This window comes from Eriocheir sinensis, chromosome 57 (genome assembly GCF_024679095.1).
Source record: "Eriocheir sinensis breed Jianghai 21 chromosome 57, ASM2467909v1, whole genome shotgun sequence".
Lineage (NCBI taxonomy): Eukaryota > Metazoa > Arthropoda > Malacostraca > Decapoda > Varunidae > Eriocheir > Eriocheir sinensis.
In genome coordinates this window covers 1,070,540-1,097,206 of record NC_066565.1, presented here as the reverse complement: position 1 = coordinate 1,097,206, position 26,667 = coordinate 1,070,540, and the positions used below count along the sequence as shown (strand labels likewise).

General features: G+C 44.4%; 3 protein-coding genes and 2 long non-coding RNA genes across 55 annotated transcripts; all 5 read left to right on the top strand.

The window, feature by feature from the left end:
• The first annotated feature begins 27 nt into the window (after positions 1-27).
• LOC126984444 (ankyrin repeat domain-containing protein 27-like) lies at positions 28-4,572 on the top strand. 2 transcript variants are annotated; one of them, XM_050838074.1, is made up of 4 exons: positions 28-3,235; positions 3,514-3,626; positions 3,742-3,924; positions 4,446-4,572. In XM_050838074.1, the coding sequence occupies exon 1, from the start codon at positions 490-492 to the stop codon at positions 3,190-3,192; it is 2,703 nt and encodes a 900-aa protein (XP_050694031.1). In that variant the 5' UTR covers positions 28-489; the 3' UTR covers positions 3,193-3,235; positions 3,514-3,626; positions 3,742-3,924; positions 4,446-4,572. The 2 variants fall into 2 exon arrangements, with proteins under 2 accessions (XP_050694031.1, XP_050694032.1); XM_050838075.1 differs by lacking the exon at positions 4,446-4,572 and adding an exon at positions 4,174-4,417 and having other exon boundaries at positions 361-3,235.
• Positions 4,573-4,645: 73 nt separating this feature from the next.
• Positions 4,646-5,949, top strand: LOC126984450 (uncharacterized). The gene is made up of 3 exons (XR_007736743.1): positions 4,646-5,112; positions 5,212-5,508; positions 5,606-5,949. It is a non-coding gene; the product is annotated as an uncharacterized LOC126984450 (long non-coding RNA).
• Positions 5,950-5,989: 40 nt separating this feature from the next.
• Positions 5,990-8,495, top strand: LOC126984329 (thymidine kinase, cytosolic-like). The gene is made up of 3 exons (XM_050837941.1): positions 5,990-6,169; positions 7,764-7,874; positions 8,397-8,495. The coding sequence occupies exons 1-3, from the start codon at positions 5,990-5,992 to the stop codon at positions 8,493-8,495; spliced, it is 390 nt and encodes a 129-aa protein (XP_050693898.1).
• A 2,518-nt stretch (positions 8,496-11,013) lies between these two features.
• On the top strand, positions 11,014-12,461 carry LOC126984452 (uncharacterized). Its single transcript, XR_007736748.1, has 2 exons — positions 11,014-11,211; positions 11,318-12,461. It is a non-coding gene; the product is annotated as an uncharacterized LOC126984452 (long non-coding RNA).
• A 456-nt stretch (positions 12,462-12,917) lies between these two features.
• On the top strand, positions 12,918-25,454 carry LOC126984445 (exostosin-2-like). 50 transcript variants are annotated; one of them, XM_050838126.1, is made up of 17 exons: positions 12,918-13,029; positions 13,545-13,646; positions 14,333-14,529; positions 15,098-15,313; positions 15,721-15,924; positions 16,234-16,435; positions 16,927-17,163; positions 17,327-17,560; positions 17,831-17,912; positions 19,033-19,199; positions 19,897-20,001; positions 20,193-20,360; positions 21,500-21,571; positions 22,358-24,149; positions 24,286-24,472; positions 24,866-24,928; positions 25,060-25,454. In XM_050838126.1, exons 1-14 carry the CDS (start codon positions 13,027-13,029, stop codon positions 22,502-22,504), a joined length of 2,136 nt encoding a protein of 711 aa, XP_050694083.1. In that variant the 5' UTR covers positions 12,918-13,026; the 3' UTR covers positions 22,505-24,149; positions 24,286-24,472; positions 24,866-24,928; positions 25,060-25,454. The 50 variants fall into 50 exon arrangements, with proteins under 50 accessions (XP_050694083.1, XP_050694078.1, XP_050694085.1 ...); XM_050838121.1 differs by having other exon boundaries at positions 22,358-24,285; positions 24,421-24,472; XM_050838128.1 differs by having other exon boundaries at positions 22,358-23,750; positions 24,406-24,472; positions 24,866-25,454.
• Positions 25,455-26,667: the final 1,213 nt, after the last annotated feature.

The window sequence follows — 26,667 nt, the reverse complement described above, 5'->3', positions numbered from 1 at the left end:
GAGATCGTACGTACTTTAGGAGGGTGCTTATAAGAGTGAAGTGCTACCCTGTGTGCTGGAAGGGCTGTGGTGTGGAAGGCCTGGCGTGAAGTAAGTCCCTCGGGGTGTTGACAGCTCATCACGTTCCCCTGTGGCAGGATTTCTCTCAGGCCCCAGAGTGAGTGCGGGCGTGAACAGTGCGCGCCCCGTCCCCCGTGAACCAGGGCGTGACAGTTGTGGGCGGGGCGGGAGAGAGACAGCCGTGCGCCGGGGAGGGAGGGGCGTGGCGCGGGCGTGGTAGTGGGCTGGTGTGTGCGGTGTGGGGTGCTGGGTGTGGGTGAGGGCCAGCTGGTGTGTGGCGGCTGGCTGGCGTGAGTGCGGGTCAGCGGTCTCGGGGCGGGGCGGGGCGGCCAGCCACACACTTGCCCCGTGACCGCCGTCCCTGCCGGTCACGCGGGTAATCGATCCCCGCCGCGAGTGTCAGGTGACCGCCTCACGTGCCCGGCCGTGATGGAGGACTACGACGAGGACCTCGGCGCCAACGTGTTCTTCTGTGCGGTGCGGGACCACCACCGCGGCGTGCTGCAGCGGGCGGCGGCGGGCGGCTGGCTGCTGTGCGTGCCCCGGGCCGCGGCGGCGCCCCCGCCCCCCCTGGACCAGGCCGTGCTGGAGGCCCACGTGCTGGTGCCGTGCCCCGAGGCGCCGGACAGCTCCTTCAGGACGCTGGGGGGCCGCGGCGTGGAGGTGCAGGCGGCGGCGCTGGTGCTGGGGGAGGGCCCGGCGGGGGGGGCGCCGCGCCGGGTGCGGGTGCTCTTCACCGAGACCTTCTACGACGAGGCGCTGGGCCGCTACAAGGCCGTGTGCGTGGAGGAGGCGCTGCACGGGGCGCCCACGGTGCCGCCCCTGCCCCAGCTGGCGTCCCTACGGGAGTGTGTGGAGCTGCTGTGGGCCCAGGCCGGGGGCTCCGCGGGCCTGGCCAGGCTGGACGCCCTGCTGGCAGGGTTCCTGGCCGCCCACCCCCAGCTGGAGGAGGAGGAGGAAGGTACTGGGCTGCGTGACCTGGTGGGGGAGCTGTACTGTGAAGCCCTGCAAGTGGTGCTGGGGGAGGGGGCAGGCCAGGGGGAGGCCGGGGGGGTGCTGGGGCTGGCCGTGGAGAGCTACCTGATGCACGCTCTGCACGCCAAGCTGATCCGCTGCCTGGCCTCCTACCGCGCCGAGGAGGACGCCCGCTTCAACCGTGCCCTGAGAGGCCTCAGTGACCTGCAGCCCTCGGACCTTGGCCTGGGCCCCGAGCTGGCCGGCGGGCTGGTGCGGGCCACGCTGGAGTTGTCCGGCCTGGGGGGCCACACCACGCCCCTGGGAAAGCTTGGCTGCCTCAAGAGGGCGGTGGTCCAATTGGGCCGTGAGGCGGGGCCGGTGTCATCGGACCAGCTGCTGCCGGCGCTGGTGGTGGTGGTGGTGCGCACGGGCCTGCCCACCTGGCCGGCACAGCTGGCCTTCCTGCGTCTCTTCCGCTTCTCTGCCCCGGCGGGGGGCGGCGGGGAGCACGACTTTTACTTGTCCTCCCTGGAGGCAGCGCTGCAGCACATTGCCTCTGGGGCCTTGCTGGGACCGCCCTGCCCCGAGGCCGACAGTGTGCTGCGGCCCGACCCTGGCCCTCAAGAGGCCATGACAACTGGTGCTGTGGAGGAGGCCGGCCGGGACCCCTGCGCCCGCTACTTTGAGTGTGTGCGGCTGGGCCTGGTGGAGGAGGTTGAGGCCTTGCTGGACGGCCAGGGCCGGCCACCGAGGGACGAGGGGGCCATGGAGGACAAGAAGGCCCAGCTGTGCCACCCGCTGTGCCACTGTGAGCGCTGCGAGGCCCTGATGCACCAGCCCCAGGAGGACCCCTGGCCCACGGTGGCCATGGAGGACCCTCTCGGCCGCACCGCTATGCACCTGGCCTGCATTTTTGGCCGGCCAGCGCTGGTGGACCTGATGGTGGCCCGCAGTGCGGATCTGGAGGCCAAGGACCAGCGCGGGGCCACCCCCCTGCACCACGCAGCCCTGCGGGGCCACCAGAACGCCCTGCTGCTGCTGCTGCACGCCGGGGCCGACATCAACAGTCTGGACGGGGAACAGAACACGGCCCTGCACCTGGCGGCTGTGCAGGGCCACCCGGCCTGCGTCAAGGCCCTGCTCTTCTATGCAGAGTCCGTGGGCCGCCACCTGGAGGTGAATAGTCAGAACACGGCCCTGGACACCCCGCTGCACCTGGCCTCCCGCTGGGGCTACCTGGCCATCGTGGAGCAGCTGCTGGACCGTCTGGTGGCCCTCGGCCTGCCCCTCAACGTGGCCAACCGTCGCCGCCTCACACCCATTGAGTGCGCCCACAACCAGCCCATCGTGCGGGCCATCCTGGCCGCCCGCGCCAGGGCCACTGGCCAGGGGACTGCAGGCAAGCCCAGGGCCAAGCTGGTAGCAGCCATGGCCCCTACCCCACCAGGCACACACCTGGGGGGGACGGCAAGGGCCCTGCAGGGGCGGCGGCCACCGGGGGTCAACCGGGCGGCCAGTGTGGAGAAGATGCTGAAGGCCGTGCGTGTTGGGGACGAGCGGCTGGCCTGCTTCTACCTGGGGATAGAGGACTGTGGCCCCGCCCCGGCCACCTCCACCACCGTGCTCCAGCATAGCCCCGCCCCGGCCGCCCCCGCCACCGTGACCCAGGACAGCCCTGCCCTGTGCCACCCACTGTGCCAGTGTGTCAAGTGTGTGGCCAGGGCCCCCCGAGGCCAGGGTGGCGGCCGAGGGGCGGCCCACGGTGTGGCCATCAACACCTGCGACAGCCAGGGCCGCACCGCCCTGCACGAGGCCGTGACAGCCGGCCACGAGGGGCTGGCCGGGCTGCTGCTGCGTTATGGCGCTGACCCCAATGCCCAGACCCTGGACCAGGGGCTGTCCCCCCTGCACCTGGCTGCCCGGGGGGGCACTCCCCAGATGGTGGCCGAGCTGGCCCAGTACGGGGCCAACCTGGACCTGCAGGACACCCTAGGCAACACAGCGCTGCACCTCAGCTGTGCCGCCGGCCAGAGCGAGACCATGAGGGAGCTGCTGCGCCTCGGGGCGGCGCGGGGCATGGCCAACCTGGCCGGCCGCTCCCCCACCCAGGAGGCCGAGGAGCACGGCCACTGGCGCCTGGTGGAGATACTCCTCGGGAAGGCCGCTCCCCAGTAGTGGCCCGCCCCGCCCCGGCCTGCCCCAGGACCCACCCTGCTCTGTAAGTCCTGCCTGACCCTCACACACACACACACACACACACACACGCACACACACACACACAGGCGCTGCTCACCCCGGGCTGTGTGTGTGTATGTGTGTGTGTGTGGCTGCTTCATGTTAGGTCTGTCGTGGGTTCACATGTGTATTGTTGAGGAAGGTTGGGCCGGCTGGCTGGCTGGCTGGCTGGCTCACCATTGGAATGAAGGAGAGAGAGAGGGAGGGGTGTCAGAGCCTGCCCCAGCCAGGCCCTGGAGTGTAACGCTGTGTTTGTTGCAGGTGATCTTTGGGCCCATGTTCTCAGGCAAGACCACGGAGCTCATGAGGCGGCTGAGGCGCTACCAGCTGGCCACACACAGCTGCCTCGTCGTCAAGTACGCCAACGACGACAGGTGAGCTCACACACACACACACACACACACACACACACACACACTAAAAAATAATAGTGATGAATAAATGACATAAAATAGTAAAATAAAGCACAAACTTACCTTTTATCCCAAGACGACACTCCCTTTGGTCACCTGCTGGAACACCCCTGACCTTGCATCCTCACTTCATTCTCTTGGAAATACCAGAATGGCATTAAAAGAAAGGGAGAAAAATATATACAAAAAACTATAGAAAGATATTATATTAATCTCCCTGGATACACTAAAACAACCCTTAGTTTTCCTCCCCTCAAAGGTATGACTATGGAAATTCTTTGATAAATATTAGAATGACATTAATAGTAAGAAAAATATATATAAAAATTACTAAAAAGATCGTGAATATATCTCTCCTTATACACTAAAACAACCCTTATTTTCCTCCCCTGAAAGGTATGAATGACATTAATAGTAAGAAAAAAATATATATAAAAATTACTAAAAAGATCGTGAATATATCTCTCCTTGTACACTAAAACAACCCTTCGTTTTCCTCCCCTCAAAGGTATGACTATGGAAATTCTTTGATAAATATTAGAATGACATTAATAGTAAGAAAAATATATATAAGAATTAATAAAAAGATCGTGAATATATCTCTCCTTATACACTAAAACAACCCTTCGTTTTCCTCCCCTCAAAGGTATGACTGGAAATTCTTTGATAAATATTAGAATGACATTAATAGTAAGAAAAATATATATAAAAATTACTAAAAAGATCATGAATAAAACTCTCCTTGTACACTAAAACAACCTCTATTTTTCACCCCCTAAGGTACGACAATATAGGAATCGCGACGCACGACAAGCAGGTCCTCCCAGCCATCGCCGCCACCAGACTGGGCGGCCTCAGGGACACCGCCAAGGCCTACACCATCATCGGGATTGACGAGGGACAGTTTGTGAGTATGGAGTTTACGGAAAGCTCGATATGTTTTTGTAGGAGTATATATAATTTTTTGTTTGTTTTCTCTTCTGTTTAACCCGTCCGCTGCGATTGTCACGGAATTTGCCTTCACTGGTAGCCTGGTAACACACACTCCCAGGTCTTTCTCTGCCTCTGTGGTGGATAGTGGAGTGTTTCCCATGTGGTATTGGTGTGCTGGATATCCCTTCACTGGTAGCCTGGTAACACACACTCCCAGGTCTTTCTCTGCCTCTGTGGTGGATAGTGGAGTGTTTCCCATGTGGTATTGGTGTGCTGGATATCCCTTCACTGGTAGCCTGGTAACATACACTCCCAGGTCTTTCTCTGCCTCTGTGGTGGATAGTGGAGTGTTTCCCATGTGGTATTGGTGTGCTGGATATCCCTTCACTGGTAGCCTGGTAACATACACTCCCAGGTCTTTCTCTGCCTCTGTGGTGGATAGTGGAGTGTTTCCCATGTGGTATTGGTGTGCTGGATATCCCTTCACTGGTAGCCTGGTAACACACACTCCCAGGTCTTTCTCTGCCTCTGTGGTGGATATTGAAGTGTTTCCCATGTGGTATTGGTGTGCTGGATATCCCTTCACTGGTAGCCTGGTAACATACACTCCCAGGTCTTTCTCTGCCTCTGTGGTGGATAGTGGAGTGTTTCCCGTGTGGTATTGGTGTGCTGGATATCCCTTCACTGGTAGCCTGGTAACATACACTCCCAGGTCTTTCTCTGCCTCTGTGGTGGATAGTGGAGTGTTTCCCGTGTGGTATTGGTGTGCTGGATATCCCTTCACTGGTAGCCTGGTAACATACACTCCCAGGTCTTTCTCTGCCTCTGTGGTGGATAGTGGAGTGTTTCCCATGTGGTATTGGTGTGCTGGATATCCCTTCACTGGTAGCCTGGTAACATACACTCCCAGGTCTTTCTCTGCCTCTGTGGTGGATAGTGGAGTGTTTCCCATGTGGTATTGGTGTGCTGGATATCCCTTCACTGGTAGCCTGGTAACACACTCCCAGGTCTTTCTCTGCCTCTGTGGTGGATAGTGGAGTGTTTCCCATGTGGTATTGGTGTGCTGGATATCCCTCCCAAGGTGCAGGACTTTACATTTTTCTTCACTGAATTGTAGCAGCCACTTTTTGCTCCACTCCTGTAGCTTGGTAGGAAGTTATTAACTATTACTCCTTCCTTCTGTAAACTATTCATTCATTCAAAAATTCTCTTCTTCCTCGTAGTAATAGTATGCTAATGGTTTATTCACCTAGGCGTCCTCCCTATAACCCTTCCTCTCATTACACTTTCATTTTATCACCTAACTCTCCCTCTCTCCTTTTGCAAGCTCATCCCTCCCTCCTCCCTTCCTTCCCCCACAGTTCCCAGACACGGTTGAGTTCGCTGAGGACATGGCCAACAGGGGCAAGACAGTAATCGTGGCAGCCCTGGACGGGACATTCCAGCGCAAGGGTTTTGGCAACATCCTGGAGCTTGTGCCACTCGCTGAGACGGTGGTGAAGCTGAATGCTGTGTGTATGCTGTGCTACCAGGAGGCCCACTACACCAAGCGCACCTCAGCGGAGACAGCGGTGAGGGGATTTAAGGTCGTAAGAAATGCTTCGAATCCAAGTTCACATATCTTACAAGGCTTTCATAGGAGTTTTGAGCATTTCCAGGAGTGGTTGGCTGAAGCATTTAAATCTACACTCTCTAGAAAGGGCAAGGTTGCGAGGAGACTTTATTGAGGTTTATAAATGGATGAAGGGCTTTAATGAAGGGTATGTCAAGAGGGTTATGGTTGTAAAAGAGCCAGGTAGGACACTTAGCTATGGTTTTAAGTTAGACAAATTCAGATTCAACAAAGACATAGGCAAGAATTGGTTCACAAGTAGAGTGGTGGATGAATGGAACAGGCTTGACAGTCATGTTGTGGGTGCCAATACCATAGATACATTCAAGAAAGAGTTGGATAAATTCATGGATAGTGAGGTAAGGTGGGGTTAGGATTACAGGAGCTGGCTTGTATAGCCCAACCAGCCTCTTGTAGACTCCTTACGTTCTTATGTTCTTATTTGACAAGGCTTTCCAAATAGTTTTATGCATTTCCAGAGGTAGATTATCACTTCATTTTTCACATTTTTTCTTTTTCCTGTGATGTCAAACCTATCGGGGGACATTCAAGCTGTTCTAGTGCATAAGGTTGAAGGGAAGAGAAAGCCTTAGTTAAGTTATCATCCATTTACAGTCTTATTCCTAGTCATCTTCATAATTTTCTATATTATAATTTTTTCTTTTTCCTATGATGTCAAACTTACCGGGGGACATTTAAGCTGTTCTAGTGTATAAGGTTGGAGGGAAGAGAAAGCCTTAGTTAAGTTATCATCCATTTACAGTCTTATTCCTAGTCATCTTCATAATTTTCTATATTATAATTTTTTCTTTTTCCTATGATGTCAAACCTATCGGGGGACATTCAAGCTGTTCTAGTGTATAAGGTTGAAGGGAAGAGAAAGCCTTAGTTAAGTTATCATCCATTTACAGTCTTATTCCTAGTCATCTTCATATTTTTCTATATTATAATTATTTCTTTTTCCTATAATGTCAAACCTATCGGGGGACATTCAAGCTGTTCTAGTGTATAAGGTTGGAGGGAAGAGAAAGCCTTAGTTAAGTTATCATCCATTTACAGTCTTATTCTTAGTCATCTTCATATTTTTCTATATTATAATTATTTCTTTTTCCTATAATGTCAAACCTATCGAGGGACATTCAAGTTGTTCTGGTGTATAAGGTTGGAGGGAAGAGAAAGCCTTAGTTAAGTTATCATCCATTTACTGTCTTATTCTTAGTCATCTTCATATTTTTCTATATTATAATTATTTCTTTTTCCTATAATGTCTAAACTATCGGGGGACATTCAAGCTGTTCTGGTGTATAAGGTTGAAGGGAAGAGAAAGCCTTAGTTAAGTTATCATCCATTTACAGTCTTATTCTTAGTCATCTTCATATTTTTCTATATTATAATTATTTCTTTTTCCTATGATGTCAAACTTACCGGGGGACATTCAAGCTGTTCTAGTGTATAAGGTTGGAGGGAAGAAAAAGCCTTATTTATAATCCACTTAGTCTTATTCTTAGTCATCTTCATATTCTTCTATATTATAATTATTCTTCCTTTAACAGCTGGAGGTGATCGGAGGGAGTGACAAGTACATAGCCACCTGCCGCAAGTGTTATTTCCTCCCCTCGCCCCAGAAGCAATCACCTGACCACCTCCCTCTCAAGGCCATACAGGTACACACACACACACACACACACACACACACACACACACACACGCAGGGTACTCGTAAGAACGATATATTTTAGTCCAGTTAACATGTGTAAGATTATTCAGTAAGAGGAGGAGAGGTGTCTTTTTCACATCTCCTCTTCCTCCTCCTCCTCCTCCTCCTCCATCAAATATATTCTTGTGTTTCGTTTTCTTTGTATAAGTTATTTTTATCATTTTTTTATTTACTTGTTTTCTTTCTTGCTTGTATGTTGGTTTTCCTCCTCCACCTCCTCTTCCTCCTCTTCTTCTTCTTCTTTTCTTGGTGTGTTTGTTATTCTTGTTCATTCCTCTATTTCTCCTTTTCCTCCTTTAATCATTTCTTTCTTTCTCTTTCTTTATTTATTTCTTTATTTATTATTATTTTTTCAGACATTTCTTTCTTTCTCTCTTTATTATTATTTTTTCAGACATTTCTTTCTTCCTTTCTTTCTCTATTTATTTATTTATTTATTTATTTATTTATTTATTTATTTATTTTTCAGGAGAACGGGGAGGGTGAGACCGCACACAAGAGACGGTTCATGGACAAAGAGAACTATAGGGTGATGGAGAGCGACGCCACACCCGTAGCCGCATCCTAACACGCTGTCACCCTAGCCACGTCACCCTAAGAAACTGTCACCCTAGCCAAGTCACCCTAGCCAAGTCACCCTAACCCCCATATCACCCTCTGGTCACTCCTATCCTCACCCATGCCAAAGTGACTCCCCACACCCTAATCAGCTGTCACCCTAGCCACGCCACCCTAAGAAGCTATCACCCTAAGAAGCTGTCACCCTAGCCACGTCACCCCAAGAAGCTGTCACCCTGCCATGGCTTCCAACACCCTGCTTCACCCTACCTAGACTGATCTGTTAGTGTGTTAGTTCAGCTGCTTGCCCATGTGTGTGTGTGTGTGTGTGTGTTTGTGTGTGTGTTTTAATCTTTCCATATTTCTTCCTTCTCCACTTCTTCCTCTTCCTCCTCCTCCTCCTCCTCCTCCTCCTCCTCCTCCTTACTTACTTACATTCCAACTCTTCCTCCTCCTCCTCCTCCTGTGTGTGTGCGTGTGTGTGTGTTTTAAGTCAAGAATTTTTTAGTATTATATAATTTTAATGTTTTTCTCTTCTCCGATCGAGTCTTTTAGTATTTACGTAGTTTTATAAGTTATTTTTCTTTATTTTCTTTTTTCTTTTTCTTTCTTTTTTTAGTTCTACGGAAAGACGAGACAGGTCATGATGTTTGCCTTTTGTTTTCACTCCTTTTGGGTCGCATTTTAAAACATTTCGCCACCCAAGTTCACATATTTGGCAAGGCTTTCATAGGAGTTTCGGGCATTTCCAGGAGCGGTTTTATGAGCCTGGTGGTAGTTTGACCCTTAAAACATTTCGCCACCCAAGTTCACATATTTGCCAAGGCTTTCATAGGAGTTTTGGGCGTTTCCGGGAGCGGTTTTATGAGCCTGGTGGTAGTTTGACCCTTAAAACATTTTTGCCAAGGCTTTCATAGGAGTTTCGGGCGTTTCCAGGAGCGGTTTTATGACCCTGGTGGTAGTTTGACCCTTAAAACATTTTTGCCAAGGCTTTCATAGGAGTTTCGGGCATTTCCAGGAGCGGTTTTATGACCCTGGTGGTAGTTTGACCCTTAAAACATTTCGCCACCCAAGTTCACATATTTGGCAAGGCTTTCATAGGAGTTTCGGGCATTTCCAGGAGCGGTTTTATGACCCTGGTGGTAGTTTGACCCTTAAAACATTTCATCGCCCGAGTTCACATATTTGCCAAGGCTTTCATAGGAGTTGCGGGCGTTTCCAGGAACAGTTTTATGACCCTGGTGGTAGTTTGACCCTTAAAACATTTCATTGCCCAAGTTCACATATTTGCCAAGGCTTTCATAGGAGTTTCGGGCATTTCCAGGAGCGGTTTTATGAGCCTGTTGGTAGTTTGACCCTTAAAACATTTTGTCACCCAAGTTCACATATTTGCCGAGGCTTTCATAGGAGTTTCGGGCATTTCCAGGATCGGTTTTATGAGCCTGGCGATACTTTGACCCTTCTTCTGTACCGTGAACCTAAGAAAACACACTATTAGAACCCAATTCATCCTCTCTTTGACCTTTAGAAATAGGACTAGAAAGAAATAGAAAGTGTCTTTTAATTCCGACCTTTATATGTTTTTGTGTAGCTATTATTATTATTATCATTATTATTATTATTATATCTAGTGTGTGTTTTCTTCTGTAGCTTAATTTGGGTTAGTTATTCGTAAGGGCACTGTGTTTATATGTGTGTGTGTGTGTGTTGTGACATGGGAAAAGAGCTACATTCGCGCTGTCCCGTCTCCATATTCGCTCTTGTCCAACTTTTCCTTAAAATCATGAATATGTGTGTGTGTGTGTGTGTGTGTGTGTGTGTGTGTTGAATAAATAAAGCAAAATAAATAACGTCAATCATCATTATCTGTGTGTATTTGTGTGTGTGTGTGTGTGTGTGTGTGTTGAATAAATAAAGACAAATAAAGCAAAATAAATAACGTCAATCATCATTATCTGTGTGTATTTGTGTGTGTGTGTGTGTGTGTGTGTTGAATAAATAAAGACAAAGTAAAATAAATAACGTCAATCATCATTATCTGTGTGTATTTGTGTGTGCGTGTGTGTGCTTGCTCTCACATGTATATCAAATTCACAATCAAATACAATTCCGTCATTCCAGTTTTGATATGGTTGAAACAATTAATTTTCCTATGTCTGGTTTGATGTTTGAAGTGTGTATTCCTTTATTATTATTATTATTATTATTATTAGTAGTAGTAGTAGTAGTAATATTTTTTTATTTTTTATTTATTTATTTTTTTTCCAAACTCTTAAGACCAGTTTCAATGCATTACTAAGTCCAGGTTTGATGTACTGAGCATTATGATAATATTCTCTTACGTATTAATATCAAGCACAATTTGTATTTGAATCTGTCTTAATTTCCGTTCTATATAATGTTGAGATCAGGTCTGATGTGCTGAGTGTTATATCATATCATCTTACATATTAATTTCAAGCACAATTTGTATTTGAATCAATGTTAATTTCCGTTCTATATAATATTAAGTTCAGGTTTGATGTTCTGAGAGTTTCAATAATATCATCTTACATATTAATTTCAAGCATGATTTGTATTTAAATCTCTTAATTTCCGTTCTATATAATATTAAGTTCAGGTTTGATGTTCTGAGAGTTTCAATAATATCATCTTACATATTAATTTCAAGCATGATTTGTATTTGAATCTGTCTTAATTTCCATTCTATATAATATTAAGTCCAGGTCTGATGTTCTGAGAGTTACAGTAATATCATCCTCCATATTAATTTCAAGCACAATTTGTATTTGAATCTGTCTTAATTTCCATTCTATATAATATTAAGTCCAGGTTTGATGTTCTGAGAGTTACAGTAATATCATCTTCCATATTAATTTCAAGCATGATTTGTATTTGAATCTGTCTTAATTTCCATTCTATATAATATTAAGTTCAGGTTTGATGTGGTGAGAGTTACAATCATATCTTACATATTAATTTCAAGCATGATTTGTATTTGAATCTGTCTTAATTTCCGTTCTATATAATGTTGAGTTCAGGTCTGATGTGCTGAAAGTTACAATCATATCTTACATATTAATTTCAGGCACAATTTGTATTTGAATCTGTCTTAATTTCCATTCTATATAACATTAAGTTCAGGTCTGATGTGCTGAGAGTTACAATCATATCATCTTTCATATTAAGTACAAATACAATCGAGTCATTGATTTTATATTTGAAACTCTTAATTTCTGTTCCATATAAAATTAAGTTGGTTTGATGTGCCGAGTGTGTTCCGGTGTTAAGACAATGAACAAGTATCTTAGGGCAATAATCTTAGCAATAACAAAGAGCTGCATAATCCTAGAGGCTTCCACACTGGTTATAGAGGCTTGAATTACATATAGTGATTATACATATACTTATCATTCTACTTATAAATACCCTCTCAGTCGTAATATCTGATTGAATAATGTTAAGGCCTCTCGCACTTCATATAGTTGTTTTTTTACGATATTTCGCTTTACAATTGACATTCTTTTACTGTCTGCTCTAGTTACGATAACCGAGAGAGCCCGGGCGGAGTGGAAAAATTTGGGCGGCTTTTCCGATACCCTACGCCCCTGTCCACCCAGCAGTGAATGGGTACCAGGTATTAATCAAGGGTTGTGTCCCGTCTCCTGGGGTCTGTTCCCTTCTATAATTCCTTCCCCCTCCTGTCTCTCTCCGACATATGACCACAGATGTTGCGCCGACTAAACCAAACTTTTTAACTTTCACTGATAAACAAACTTCAGTTGATCTGAACAGGAGTAGACCAGATGATGTTTAGATTATCAGGATTTTAATGTACGATTTTTATGCTTGTTTGTTTTGCTTTGTGTGTGTGTGTAGTCATTCTGTTTAAAATGGTCATACATCTTTTATTGTTAAGTATAATAAGATTTTTTATATAAGTTTTATCAGGAATTAAAGCAGTAAGTCAAAGCTTTATTATGCTGTGTTTTTCCCTCCACACACCATCAAATAAGGAAGGAGTTGATGATTGATTGAGTGATTGAAGTTTAGTGTCGCAAGGAGAATTACAAGGGAGATGAGAGGTCATGCCACCCCATCCCCCAGGCAGGAAGGAGTTAGAATACTGATACAAAGAGGAAATTAAGGAAAAAGAACCAAACTTGAAGAAAGAAACTGAGAAGGAAAACATCAGTAAATACCTATAAGCATATAATCCTTCCATAACATAACTATACGTCTTAAAAGATATCTCACCCAGCCTCCTTTTAACTATCCTCCTTCCTTCACATCACTTCTAACTTTAACCTCTCGTATCTTCCTTCTCTTTCCTTCCCTCTCGAAATCCCATCAAGCAAGCAAGGTATTAGTGACCCCGAGCGAATGAGGAAAGTTAAGTGACCGTCACCCAGACCAAGACCAAATGACAGTCGTTTGTTTACATTGTGGAGACCCAAGAAGAAGAAGAAGAAGAGCTGCCATTCCAACACCCACTCTCTAGCATGTAAATCAGCCTCCTGCACACCCGCGCGCCCTCCACCATGGTAAACAGCCTGTAATTAAGACTCTCAACCTTAAACCTGACATATCAGAAGGGGAAAAAAGGCGTGGTCTGTCTGTCGTTTGAGGCTGCCTCCAGGATACAGGGCCAACGACTGCACATACTTTACTCCTACCAGATTTCCTGACTCTACTATTTGACATGGAGAAAAACTGAAATCGAGTAGGAGTGAAGAGTGTGCAATCATTGGCTTGGAGAGACGGCGACACCATGGCCGTGTATCCCTGAAACAGCGTCAGACGCACTCGAGTCTATAACTTGAACTCTACGGAAAATTAAAACCACGAAGAAGAAGAAGAAGCTTGGAGTTGAGTGGCCACATGTAGAGCTGCCTGCATAGCCAATACGGTCCATTGATCTAACCTAACTAATGTACCTATCCTTGCAGGTTTTAGTAATTACGTAAAGTGTTTTCGTACCTGATTCACCTCATAATAATAATAAAACTCGCCCGAACTGTAAAAAAAAAATGAGTAATTGATTTTTGTCTCCCCCCAGAACCTCTTGGAGTCCATATGTGCGCACCGCAAGTACCGCAACGCTGTGGTGTCGGCGGTGATCGTGGCGGCGGTGATGGTGGCGCTGTGGCTGTGTGCCGTGGTGAGTGTGTGCGTGTGTGTGTGTGTGTTTTAAGGCTAACCACGAGAAGTTAAGTTACCTGGCTGTTTTTTTTTGTTTAATTGTTAGTACTTTGCCCTTAAGCTGTCTCTCCTCGTATATAGAAATAAAAATATCCTTCAAAATTACTGTTCTTCCATAAGTCATAAATGAAATGAGATAGAAGAAAGCAATCCACATCATGTATATATTTACACTGTACACATATTCTCCCTCCTCCTCCTCCTCCTCCTCCTCTTCCTTCTTCTCTCCTTTATCCTGACTCCTCTTCCTTCACTGATGTTCCTCCTTCCTTCTTCTCTTCATCCATTCTGTCTTCATTCTTTCTCCTTCATATTACTCCTCCTCCTCCTCCTCCTCCTCCTTCTCTTCCTTCCTTTCTCCTTTATCCTGACTCCTCTTCCTTCACTGATCTTCCTCCTTCCTTCTTCTCTTCATCCATTCTGTCTTCATTCTTCCTTCTACATATTATACACCTCTTCTATTCCCTCTCTCTCTTCTCATGTTAGTCTTTTCCCTCCTTCCCTGTCTCCCCTTCTATAACATAAAATATCGAACTAGAAGAAGAAATCAGTAACCACAAACTTTCATCATTAATTATCTAGCTTACTTTCTTCATTTTAATTATACTCAAATCCCCATACCCCACACCACTCTCTCTGGGGCAGCTGCTGGGGGCGGGGCTGACCTCCGGGGGGCCTGACGCGCGGCTGAGTCTGGAGGCGGCGAGTAACTGGGAGGAGCTGGTGGTGGGGCGCAGTGGAGGACATGACCTGACCCCGACCCCCATACGCCAAGACTGCCACTACTACAACTGTTTTAACGTGTACCGCTGTGGACGTAACGGGAACCAGCGACTCTCTGTGTACGTATCGTGTGTGCGTGTGTGTGTGTATGTGTGTGTTTGTGTACAGAGTTTTGCTTTCATGTATGTAATATTCTCTGTGTACGTATCGTGTGTGTGTGTGTGTGTGTGTGTGTGTGTGTGTACAGGATTTTGCTTTCATGTTATGCAATAATTTTTTTTTATGTACGTAATACTCTCTGTGTACGTATCGTGTGTGTGTGTGTGTGTGTGTGTGTGTACAGGATTTTGCTTTCATGTTATGTGATCAGATTTTTTCTTAATGTACGTAATATTGTCACCACACACACACACACACACACACACACACACACACACACACACTCACTTCCTACCACAACCATCGTCACCGCACACACCACCACGACCAACAACAACAACAAAAACAACACCGTACCAGGACACAACTCCTCCCGAAATTGACCTATCTTCCGGTCACTCCTCTAACTCTCTTTAGGGGCAGTGAGTAGTGGGCTTTTTTTTCATTTCTTTCCTTTTTTTATGCCCTTGAAGTGACTCCTTTGCTGTAAAAAAATAAAATAAAATAAAATAACCCTGTACCCCATAGCTACGTGTATCCGCTGGCCCGGTACGTAGACGAGGAGCGCGTCGCCATCAAGCCCATGTCGCGGGAGTTCTACGAGGTCCTGGACACCATCATCAACTCGGAGTACCACACGGCCAGCCCAGAGGAGGCGTGCGTTCTGGTGCCTCCCATCGACACCCTTAATGAGAACAGCCTCAGACGGGACAAGATCGGACAGGCCCTTGCGATGCTGCCCTAGTGAGTGATGTCGTTGTTTTGATGTTTCTTTATTAACTCTTTCTTACTTACTTACTTACTTTATTTATTTACTTTATTTATTTACAGGACTTGTTTTCTTTTTTAATTTATTTATATAAGCAACACCTAGCAATTTTTTTTATTATTATTGTTTTTGCTCTTAAACTGCTTCCTTTACTGTAAAATATTAAGTACTGTTATTATTATTATTATTATTATTATTATTATTATTATTTAGTTATATTTTTTTTGGTGTGTGTTTGTGTGTGTGTGTGTGCGTGTGTTATCTGAGAACAATTGCTCCTAGATCTCAAGCTCTCCTTTCCTCGGCCATTCCCTTGAGGTCAGTTCCACCAATACTGCAGACATCCCTCTCTCTAACGGACATCCTCTTCCACCTTTCCCAGCTGGGCGGAGGGCGAGAACCACCTACTCTTCAACATGCTACCAGGAACGCCGCCCCAGTTTGACACGAGCCTTGGGGTGGCGCGCGGCAAGGCAATGGTGGCCGGCGGGGGCTACTCTACCCTCACCTACCGACGGGGGTATGACATATCCATCCCTGTGTATAACCCCGCCCACCAGAGCGAACCGGTTGGACGGAAGCTTGTGTGAGTATGGGGGGCAGAGGGGAAGGGGCGGTGTTTTTTTTTTGTGTATGTGTGTGTGTGTGTGTGTGTGTGTGTGTGTGTATTTCATTTTCTTTCTTCTTCCTTTCTTTTCTTTTTCTTCCTTACTTCCAGAGAGAGAGAGAGAGAGAGAGAGAGAGAGAGATTCATTTATTATTATTATTTTTTTTCATTATTGTTTTCTTTTTCTTCACATCCTTGAACTGTCTCCTCTGTAAAAAAAAAAAAAAAAAAAAAAATTCAACCCCCCCCCCTCCTCCTCCTCCCTCACCCCATACCTTCCCCCAACAGACACGATCGCAGGTTCCGGGTCGTGTCATCGCAGGTCAACATCCACCGGGACTACCGCGAGGACCTGGAGGCTCAGGTCGAACAGGCTAAGATCGCTGGCACCACAGATGACCTCCTAGTCCTCGGGAAGTGTGGGCACGACACCAACCTGACCCAGCGGTGCCGAGGCGACCAGCGATATCAGTACCCGGAGGTGTTGAGGGTGAGTGAGGTCAGGTCGGGTCAGGTCAGGGTGTAGGAGGAGGAGGAAGAATGAGCCCTCTAAGCCAGAAAAAATGAGAAAAAAATCATCACTCACACAAACTCACTCACAAACTCACTCACACAAACTCACTCACACAAACTCACTCACACAAACTCACTCACACAAACTCACTCACACAAACTCACTCACACAAACTCACTCACACAAACTCACTCACACAAACTCACTCACACAAACTCACTCACACAAACTCACTCACACAAACTCACTCACACAAAGGGGTGATTTTTTCTCATTTTTCTCGCTTGGGGGGACCATTAAGAAACATGATCCCCATTGCTACCACCGGGTTAAAGACACAGAAAAATGTCAGCTCCTACAAAACAACACAACGTTCTTTTGTGTTTCTTCTGTTTCTCACACCCTAGAGCTAACGTCTTGACCCTCAAAGCAACATTAACATCAACAATTTTCCCTCTTCCCCACAGGAGGCTAAGTTTTGCCTGGTGGTCCGCGGCGGTCGTCTGGGACAGAGCGCTCTCTATGACGTCATGCGGGCTGGCTGTGTCCCCGTGGTTGTCGCCGATGGGTACCAGATGCCCTTCTCGGAGGTCATAGACTGGCGGGAGGCGGCCGTGCAGGTCTACGAGGAGGACCTGTCGGAGGTAGTGCACATCCTCAAGAGGGAGGTGTCCGAGGAGCGCCTGGCGGAGATGCAGCAGCAGGTCAGTGGAGGAGGAGGAGGAGGAAAAAGAAATTAAAAAATGAAAACAAGAGAAATATTAAAAAACAAAAGAAGGCATAGAAAACAATAGCAACAAAAACAACACACTAAGCATCATTATAAAAAAAAGACAGTCGCATACATAGAATCCACCCCCATTCCAGGTCCTGTGGCTTTACGAACAGTACTTCTCCACCGTCCGGGAGATCACCCTCACCACCCTCAAGATCCTCAATGACCGAGTGTTCCCCGCGCACGCCCGCCCCCTCAACCTGTGGAACACTCGACCCCGCCCCGCTGCCGTCCAGAACCCCCTCTTCCTGCCCCTCACCGCCCCGGCCTCCGAAGGGTTCACCGCGGTTATTTTGACGTACGATCGCCTGGAGTCGCTGTTTCAGGTACGCTTGGGGGTATGGGGTAGGAGGGAGGGGACGTAGGGGTGTGTTTGTGTGTTTTGTTTTGTTTGTGATATCTTGATCTTTTGCGCTCTTCATTTCCTCTTCATCTTCCTCCTCCTCCTCCTCTTCTTCTTCTTCTTCTTCTTCTACCCTTATCAACATCAATTCCTTCTCCTCTTTCCCTCCTTAGCTTCTCCTCCTCTTCCTCATCATCTCTTTCTATCCTCCTCCTCCTCCTCCTCCACCTCACCTTCGTCATCTCCCACACAGGTAATACAGATGATGGCCCAGGTCCCTTCGCTCTCCAAGGTCCTGGTAGTGTGGAACAACCAGAAGAAGCCTCCCCCTCAAGGTAACCACTCCCGAACCTTCCTGCCATATCATGTAAACATAACCGTACACAGCGATCAACATACAGTTCACTAGCAGACAGGATGTTTATTTATTTATTTTATTTATTTATTTTTTCACAACAAAGGAGACAGCTCAAGGGCACAAAAAAAAGGAAACACTGATAAAAAAGCCCGCTACTCGCTGCTCCTAAAAAAAAAGAATCAGAAGATGTGGCCGAAAGAGAGGTCAATTTCGGGAGGAGAGGTGTCCTGATACCCTCCTCTCTGTGTCCCTTATCTCTGCAGCATCCCTGTGTGTCTATAATATTTCCATGTCCTTATCTCTCTGTCCCTGTGTCCCTCCAGCATCCCTGTGTCTCTCAGTCGTTTCCATGTCCATATATCTCCCCCTATGTCCTTATCTCACTGTTCCCATGTCCCTGCAGCATCCCTGTGTCTCTATAATGTTTCCATGTCCTTATCTCTCTGTCCCTGTGTCCCTCCAGCATCCCTGTGTCTCTCAATCGTTTCCATGTCCATATATCTCTCCCTCTGTCCTTATCTCACTGTCCCATGTCTCTGCAGCATCCCTGTGTCTCTATAATATTTCCATGTCCTTATCTCTCTGTCCCTGTGTCCCTCCAGCATCCCTGTGTCTCTCTATCGTTTCCATGTCCATATATCTCCCCCTATGTCCTTATCTCACTGTTCCCATGTCCCTGCAGCATCCCTGTGTCTCTATAATGTTTCTATGTCCTTATCTCTCTGTCCCTGTGTCCCTCCAGCATCCCTGTCTCTCTCTATCGTTTCCATGTCCTTATCTCTCTGTCCCATGTCCCTCCAGCATCCCTGTGTCTCTATAATGTTTCCATGTCCTTATCTCTCTGTCCCATGTCCCTCCAGCATCCCTGTGTCTCTATAATGTTTCCATGTCCTTATCTCTCTGTCCCATGTCCCTCCAGCATCCCTGTGTCTCTATAATGTTTCCATGTCCTTATCTCTCTGTCCCATGTCCCTCCAGCATCCCTGTGTCTCTATAATGTTTCTATGTCCTTATCTCTCTGTTCCATATCCCTGCAGCATCCCTGTGTCTCTATAATGTTTCTATGTCCTTATCTCTCTGTTCCCATGTCCCTGCAGCCTCCCTGTGGCCCAAGATCAGCGTGCCCTTGAAGGTGGTACAGACGCGGGAGAATAAGCTCAGTAACAGGTTCTACCCCTACGAGGAGATTGAGACCGAGTGCATCCTGGCGATTGATGACGACATTAACATGATGACCGCCGATGAGCTGGAGTTTGGCTACCAGGTGCGTGCGTGCGTGTGTGTGTGTGTGTGTGTGTGTGTGTGTATTTTTTTCATCCGTTTCCATACTCTGTCTTATGACCCTGGTGATGGATTTACACGACCTCTGCGCCGTGGATTAAAAAAACGGCCATTGAATTCAAGTTAATCTTCCCTCATTCACTTTATTTTTCATTTGTTTTCCTTCTTATTCATTCATTTCCTTCCTTCCTTCTTCCTTCCTTTATCTCTCATTCTCACCATTTTCTTATTCATTCCAATCTCCTATTTATTTGCATTCTCATTTTTTTATTTATTATTTTTTTTTTTTTGCATTTTTCCTTCCTTCCTTCCTTTCTTCCTTCCTTCCTTCCTTCCTTCCTTCCTTCCTTCCTTCCTTCCTTCCTGTCATTCCTTCCTTCCTTCCTGTCCTTCCTTCCCTTCTTCCTTCCTTCCTTCCTTCCTTCCTTTCTTCCTTCCTTCCTGTCCTTCCTTCCTTCCTTCCTTCCATTCCTTCTCTTGTATTCCTCTCCTCTCCTCTCCTTTCTTTTTCTCATTTCCATTCTTCATTCCTTCCTTTCCTCTATTCCTTCTTTTCTTTTGCATTTCTATCCTCTCCCTTCCTTTTCTCTCCTTTCTTCTCCTTCTCTCATTTCCATTTCGTAAGTACAGCGGAATCATTGACGCTCGAAACGCCATTCTATCTCTCTCTCTCTCGGCAGGTCTGGAGGGAGTTTCCAGATCGCATCGTTGGCTTCCCCTCGAGGAATGTTCTGTGGAGCAACGACTCACACAGCTGGAAGTACGACTCAGAGTGGACCAATGAGGTACGGCCAGGGGGAAGGGGGGACTGTTTGGGGTTGATTTTTGGTTGACTTGTTTGGTTGACTGGTTGACTTGTTTGGTTGACTGCTTGACTTGTTTGGTTGGTTGAATGGTTGACTTGTTCGGTTGACTGCTTGACTTGTTTGGTTGACTGGTTGACCACTTCACCTCACCACCACACTCTCGTCCCCAGGTGTCCATGGTACTGACAGGCCTGGCGTTCTACCACAAGTACTGGTCCTACGTCTACACCACACAGCTGCCCGGGGACATCAAGAGCTGGGTGGATACCAACATGAACTGCGAGGATATTGCCATGAACTTCCTCGTGTCCAACCTGACGGGGAAGGCACCGATTAAGGTATGGGGTGAAGGGGTGAAGAGGGAGGGGAAGGGTGTGTGTGTGTGTGTGTTGATTTTCTCCCTTTTCCTGTTTCTTTCTTTCTTATTCAATTTGACGGGGAAGGCGCTGATTAAGGTATGGGGTGAGGGAAGGGTGTGTGTGTGTGTGTGTGTGTGTGTGTGTGTGTGTGTGTATTTACAACAAGGGAGACAGCTCAAGGGCACAAAAAAAAGGAAACAATAATAATAAAAAAAGAGCCCACTACTCCCTGCTCCTAAATTGTGTGTGTGTGTGTGTGTGTGTGTGTGTGTGTTTCTCCTTTTTCCTGTTTTTTTTCTTATTCATTTTCTATTTTTTTCCTTCGCTAATTTCTTCCTTTCTTTCTTTAACTTTCTTTCCTTTTTTTCAGTAACCATTTTTCTCTCTCCTTTATTTTTTCTTTTTCTTTCTCAATCCTTTTCCTCTTCTTCCTCTTCCGTTCTTTCATATTCAATAACTTCTTTCTTTCTTTTTTCATTCTCTAATTTCTTTGCTATCCACTAAGTTTATTCTCTCTTTCATTCTTCCTTCCTTCCTTTTCTTTCTTTCTTTCTTTCTCAATCCTTTTCCTCCTCTCCTTCCTCTTCCGCTCTTTCATATTCAATAACTTCCTTCTTTCTTTTTTTCATTCTCTAACTTCTTTGCTATCCACTAAGTTTATTCTCTCTTTCATTCTTCCTTCCTTCCTTCCTTCCTTCCTTCCTTTATCTCTCATTTTCACTGTTTCCCTATTCTTTCCAATCTCTTATTTATTTGGTTATTCATTTTTTCCTTCCTTCCTTCCATCCCTCATCTATATTGCAGTCTGTTTCCTCATTCTGTATTTCCTTATTATTCTTTATTTTCCCTATTTCCTCATTTATTCATCTATACATATTCAATTTATTTATTCCATTTATTAATTTCATCCTTCCTTCCTTCCTTCCTTCCTTCCATCCCTCATCTATATTGCAGTCTGTTTCCTCATTCTGTATTTCCTTATTATTCTTTATTTTCTCTATTTCCTCATTTATTCATCTATACACATTCACTCATTCATCCCAGTCACTTATATATATTCATCTTTTCATTAAGTCACACCTGGTCACTCACCTTCCTACCTTCTCGTTCACACACAGGTGACTCCGAGGAAGAAATTCAAGTGCGGCGAGTGTACCAGTGGCGACCTCTCCGCTAACGAGGCTCACATGGTAGGTAAAGGTGTTCTGCGTACCTGTGTGGATGTGCTATATATGTGTATTTACCTGTAGTCCAATTTCCGCCTGGTATTTCCTAATGCAAGAGTTTATCAAAAGCCTCCGCTGCGATTGGCACAGAATTTGCCTTCACTGGTACCCTGGTAACATACACTCCCAGGTCTTTCTCTGCCTCTGTGGTGGATAGAGGAGTGTTTCCCATGTGGTATTGGTGTGCTGGATATCCCTTCACTGGTAGCCTGGCAACATACACTCCCAGGTCTTTCTCTGCCTCTGTGGTGGATAGAGGAGTGTTTCCCATGTGGTATTGGTGTGCTGGATATCCCTTCACTGGTAGCCTGGTAACACACACTCCCAGGTCTTTCTCTGCCTCTGTGGTGGATAGAGGAGTGTTTCCCATGTGGTATTGGTGTGCTGGATATCCCTTCACTGGTAGCCTGGTAACATACACTCCCAGGTCTTTCTCTGCCTCTGTGGTGGATAGAGGAGTGTTTCCCATGTGGTGTTGGTGTGCTGGATATCCCTTCACTGGTAGCCTGGTAACATACACTCCCAGGTCTTTCTCTGCCTCTGTGGTGGATAGTGGAGTGTTTCCCATGTGGTATTGGTGTGCTGGATATCCCTCCCAAGGTGCAGGACTTTACACTTATCTCCATTGAATTGTAGCAGCCACTTTTTGTTCCATTCCTGTAGCTTGGTGAGGTCTGACTGTAGGAATTCCGCAGTCAGGGGGTTAAGGATATGGACTCCACTCGCTTACCCCCCTTTCCCCCGTCACAGGTCGAGCGTTCCCAGTGCGTACGTCACTTCTCGAGGGTGTTCGGCACAATGCCTCTCAAGACGGTGGAGTTCCGGGCCGACCCAGTGCTGTTCATGGACAACTTCCCCAAGAAACTGAAGCTTTATGATGACATGGGCAGCCTCTAAAGGGAGGAGGAGGAGGAAGATGAAGAAGAAGAAGAAGAGGAGAAGGAGGAGGAGGAGCTGATATTGGTGAAAGACTGGAAAAGGTGAGAAGAACAGAGGAGGAGGAGGAGGAAGAAGAATGAGTACAGATGAATTAGGAAGAGGAGGAGGAGGAGGAGGAAAAGGAGGAACAAATATTAGTGAAGGAGGGAAAAGGGAGAACAGAGGAGGAAAGAGAGAAATAAATAAAAACACAGAAAAAGAAGAAGGAGGAGGAGGAGGAGGAAGAGGAGGAGGAAGAAATGATCCTTTACAGTGAAAGACAAAGAAGAAGAAGAGGAGGAAGAGAAGAAAAGAGGAAGAAGAGGAAGACCCAATAGCAATAGATTATAAAGAAGAGGAAGAAGAGGAGAGGAAAAAAAAAGGAGGAAAAAGTAAAAAATTATAATGAAAAATAAAGAAAGAAAATACAATAATAAAGATAATAACAAGATAATGAGTCATACTAGAAGAAGATAATAACCAAGATAATATTAAGATAGAAATTAAGAAAGGATGAATTAGGTGAATATGAAGAAATGAAGGAGAATTTGTTTATGTATATATAACTTTAATGGTGGATAGACTTAAGGGAGAGAGAGAGAGAGAGAGACAATCGATTTTTTGTGTTCATTGTGTGAGAGAGAGAGAGAGAATCGATTTTGTGTTCATTGTGTGTGTGTGAGAGAGAGAGAGAGAGAGAGAGAGAATCGATTTTGTGTTCATTGTGTGTGAGAGAGAGAGAGAGAGAGAGAGAGAGAGAGAGAGAGAGAGAGAGAGAATCAGTGTGTGTGTGTGTGTGTGTGTGTGTGTGTGTGTTTTTGTGTGAAAGAGAGAGAGAGAGAATCAATTTTTCGCATTCTTTGTGAGATAGAGAGAGAAAAAGAAAGCCAGAGAGTGAGAGAGAGAGAATAAGGTCACATAATCCTAAGTTTACGACCAATACGATTTTTTATACGTAATCAAACGAAGAAAAAAAATAAATATTGTACATACGTCTATCTCTGTGCCATGACCTCTAGTAATAATTGTTTGGCTTAGTTACTTTCTATCAATGCTCATGAATGGTTAAGTTAGGTCAGGTCAGGTCAGGTCAGGTCAGGTTAGGTTAGGGTAATTTATTTTTTATGCTTTTTTTCGAACCCCCAAGAACCATTTTTCATTGTTTTTCTCTAATATATATTTTTTAAGCTTAATTAATTTTCTATCAATGTTCATGAATGGTTAGGTCAGGTTAGGTTAGGGTAACTTATCTATTATGTTTTGTTATGAACCCCGAAGAACCATTTTTCATTGTTTTCTTTAATATAATTTTTTTAAGCTTAATTCATTTTTATCAATGTTCATGAATGGTTAGGTTAGGTTAGGTTAGGGTAACTTATCTATTATGTTTTGTTATGAACCCCGAAGAACCATTTTTCATTGTTTTCTTTAATATAATTTTTTTAAGCTTAATTCATTTTTATCAATGTTCATGAATAGTTAGGTTAGGTTAGGTTAGGGTAACTTATCTATTATGTTTTGTTATGAACCCCGAAGAACCATTTTTCATTGTTTTTCTCTATTTTAATTTTTTTAAGCTTAATTCATTTTCTATCAATGTTCATGAATGGTTAGGTTAGGTTAGGTTAGGGTAACTTATCTATTATGCTTTGTTATGAACCCCCAAGAACCGTTTTTCATAGTTTTTCTCTAATATAATTTTTTTTAACTTAATTTATTTTTTGTTGATGCTCATGAAAGACTAGGTTAGGTTAGGTTAGGTTAGGGTAACTTATCTATTATGTTTTGTTATGAACCCCGAAGAACCATTTTTCATTGTTTTCTTTAATATAATTTTTTTTAAGCTTAATTCATTTTTATCAATGTTCATGAATGGTTAGGTTAGGTTAGGTTAGGGTAACTTATCTATTATGTTTTGTTATGAACCCCCAAGAACCATTTTTCATTGTTTTCTTTAATATAATTTTTTTAAGCTTAATTCATTTTTATCAATGTTCATGAATGGTTAGGTTAGGTTAGGTTAGGATAAGTTATCTATTATGCTTTGTTATGAACCCCGAAGAACCATTTTTCATTGTTTTCTCTAATATATATTTTTTTAAGCTTAATTAATTTTCTATCAATGTTCATGAATGGTTAGGTTAGGTTAGGTTAGGGTAACTTATCTATTATGTTTTGTTATGAACCCCGAAGAACCATTTTTCATTGTTTTTCTCTCATATATTTTTTTTTAAGCTTAATTAATTTTCTATCAATGTTCATGAATGGTTAGGTTAGGTTAGGTTAGGGTAACTTATCTATTATGTTTTGTTATGAACCCCCAAGAACCATTTTTCATAGTTTTTCTCTAATATAATTTTTTTTAACTTAATTTATTTTTTGTTGATGCTCATGAAAGACTAGGTCAGGTTAGGTTAGGGTAACTTATCTATTATGTTTTGTTATGAACCCCAAAGAACCATTTTTCATAGTTTTTCTCTAACATAATTTTTTTTAACTTAATTTATTTTTTGTTGATGCTCATGAAAGACTAGGTTAGGTTAGGATAATCTGTTTTTTATTTATATTTTTATTGTTTTTTCTGTATGATAATTGTTTAACGTTACATAAGGTATAATTGTTTTTGTGATTGTCATCTTGAGAAGGTAACTTGGGTCATATCGGTGCTTTTCAATTGTTTTCCCTAATAGTGATTGTTTAGCGTAATTTACCGTTGTTAATGACCACGGAAGGGTAGGTTAGGTCAGGTAACGTAGGGTAATTTATTCTTTACTGTCACTACCCCCTCGGAAATTAAGGTTAATTTAGCATTTTTAAATCGCTCGTTCTCGTGTTAATTGCTTCGGAAAGTAAGAAAAAAAAAGACGAGGTTCGACCAAATGTTTTTATATCCATTACCATAAAAAATAATAAATAAATAATAAAATAATGATAATGAAATACTGCACATCCCACTCTCTAGAATAACTGTCATAGCTTATAAAGAGGAGTGAGAAAGGGAAGGAGAAAGAAGAAAAGGAGGATGTGATTCAAAAGTTACGGGTGAAGAAAATGAAGAAGAAAAAATGATAAAATATAGAGAAATGAGAAGAAATATGACACAAATAAAATCATAATAATAAAAAATAAGAAGACACAAAATATCGAACTGAGAGAGAGAGAGAGAGAGAGAGAGAGAGAGAGAGAGAGAGAGAGAGAGATTGATTGATTGTGAGAGAGAGAGATTGATTGATTGATTGAGAGAGAGAGAGATTGATTGATTGATTGAGAGAGAGAACATGACGTAGGTACATGTAACTAGAAAAAAATAATTAACATAGGCCTACGTACACCGCTTTCTATAGGCCTACCTGCCACAAAAAAGGAAAGATGACAAAAAAACGAAGAAAAATGATGAAAATACAGAAAATAGATAAAAAAAATGACGTAATATAGCCACAAATAAGATAAAAAAAACACTAATTAATACACCTGTCACACACAAAAGAAAGATGGAGACGAAAGATGGAGACAAAAAACGAAGAAAAATGATGGAAATACAAAAAAGAGATAGAAAATGACGTAATAAAACCACAAATAAGATAAAAAAAACATTAATTAATATAAAATAGATAAATACAGAAAATAGAGAGAAAATGACGTAATATAACCACAAATAAGATAAAAAAAAACACTAATTAATATATACCTGTCACACACACACCTTTTCTATACCACAAAAAGGAAAGATGGAGACAAAAAACGAAGAAAAATGATGAAAATACAGAAAATAGATAAAAAATGACGCAATATAACCACAAATAAAGAATAAAAAAACACTAATTAATATATACCTGTTTCACACACACACTTTCTCTACCACAAAAAGGAAAGATGGAGACAAAAAACGAAGAAAAATGATAAAAATACAGAAAATAGATAAAAAATGACGCAATATAACCACAAATAAAGAAGATGAAGAGAAAAAACGAAGAATATTGACGGAAATACAGAAAATAGAGAGAATTTGACTGATTAAACCACAAATAAGGAAAAAAAACTCATCCCATTTTCTATACCACACAAAAAAAGGAAGATGAAGAGAAAAAAACGAAGAATATTGACGGAAATACAGAAAATAGAGCGAAAATGACGTAATATAT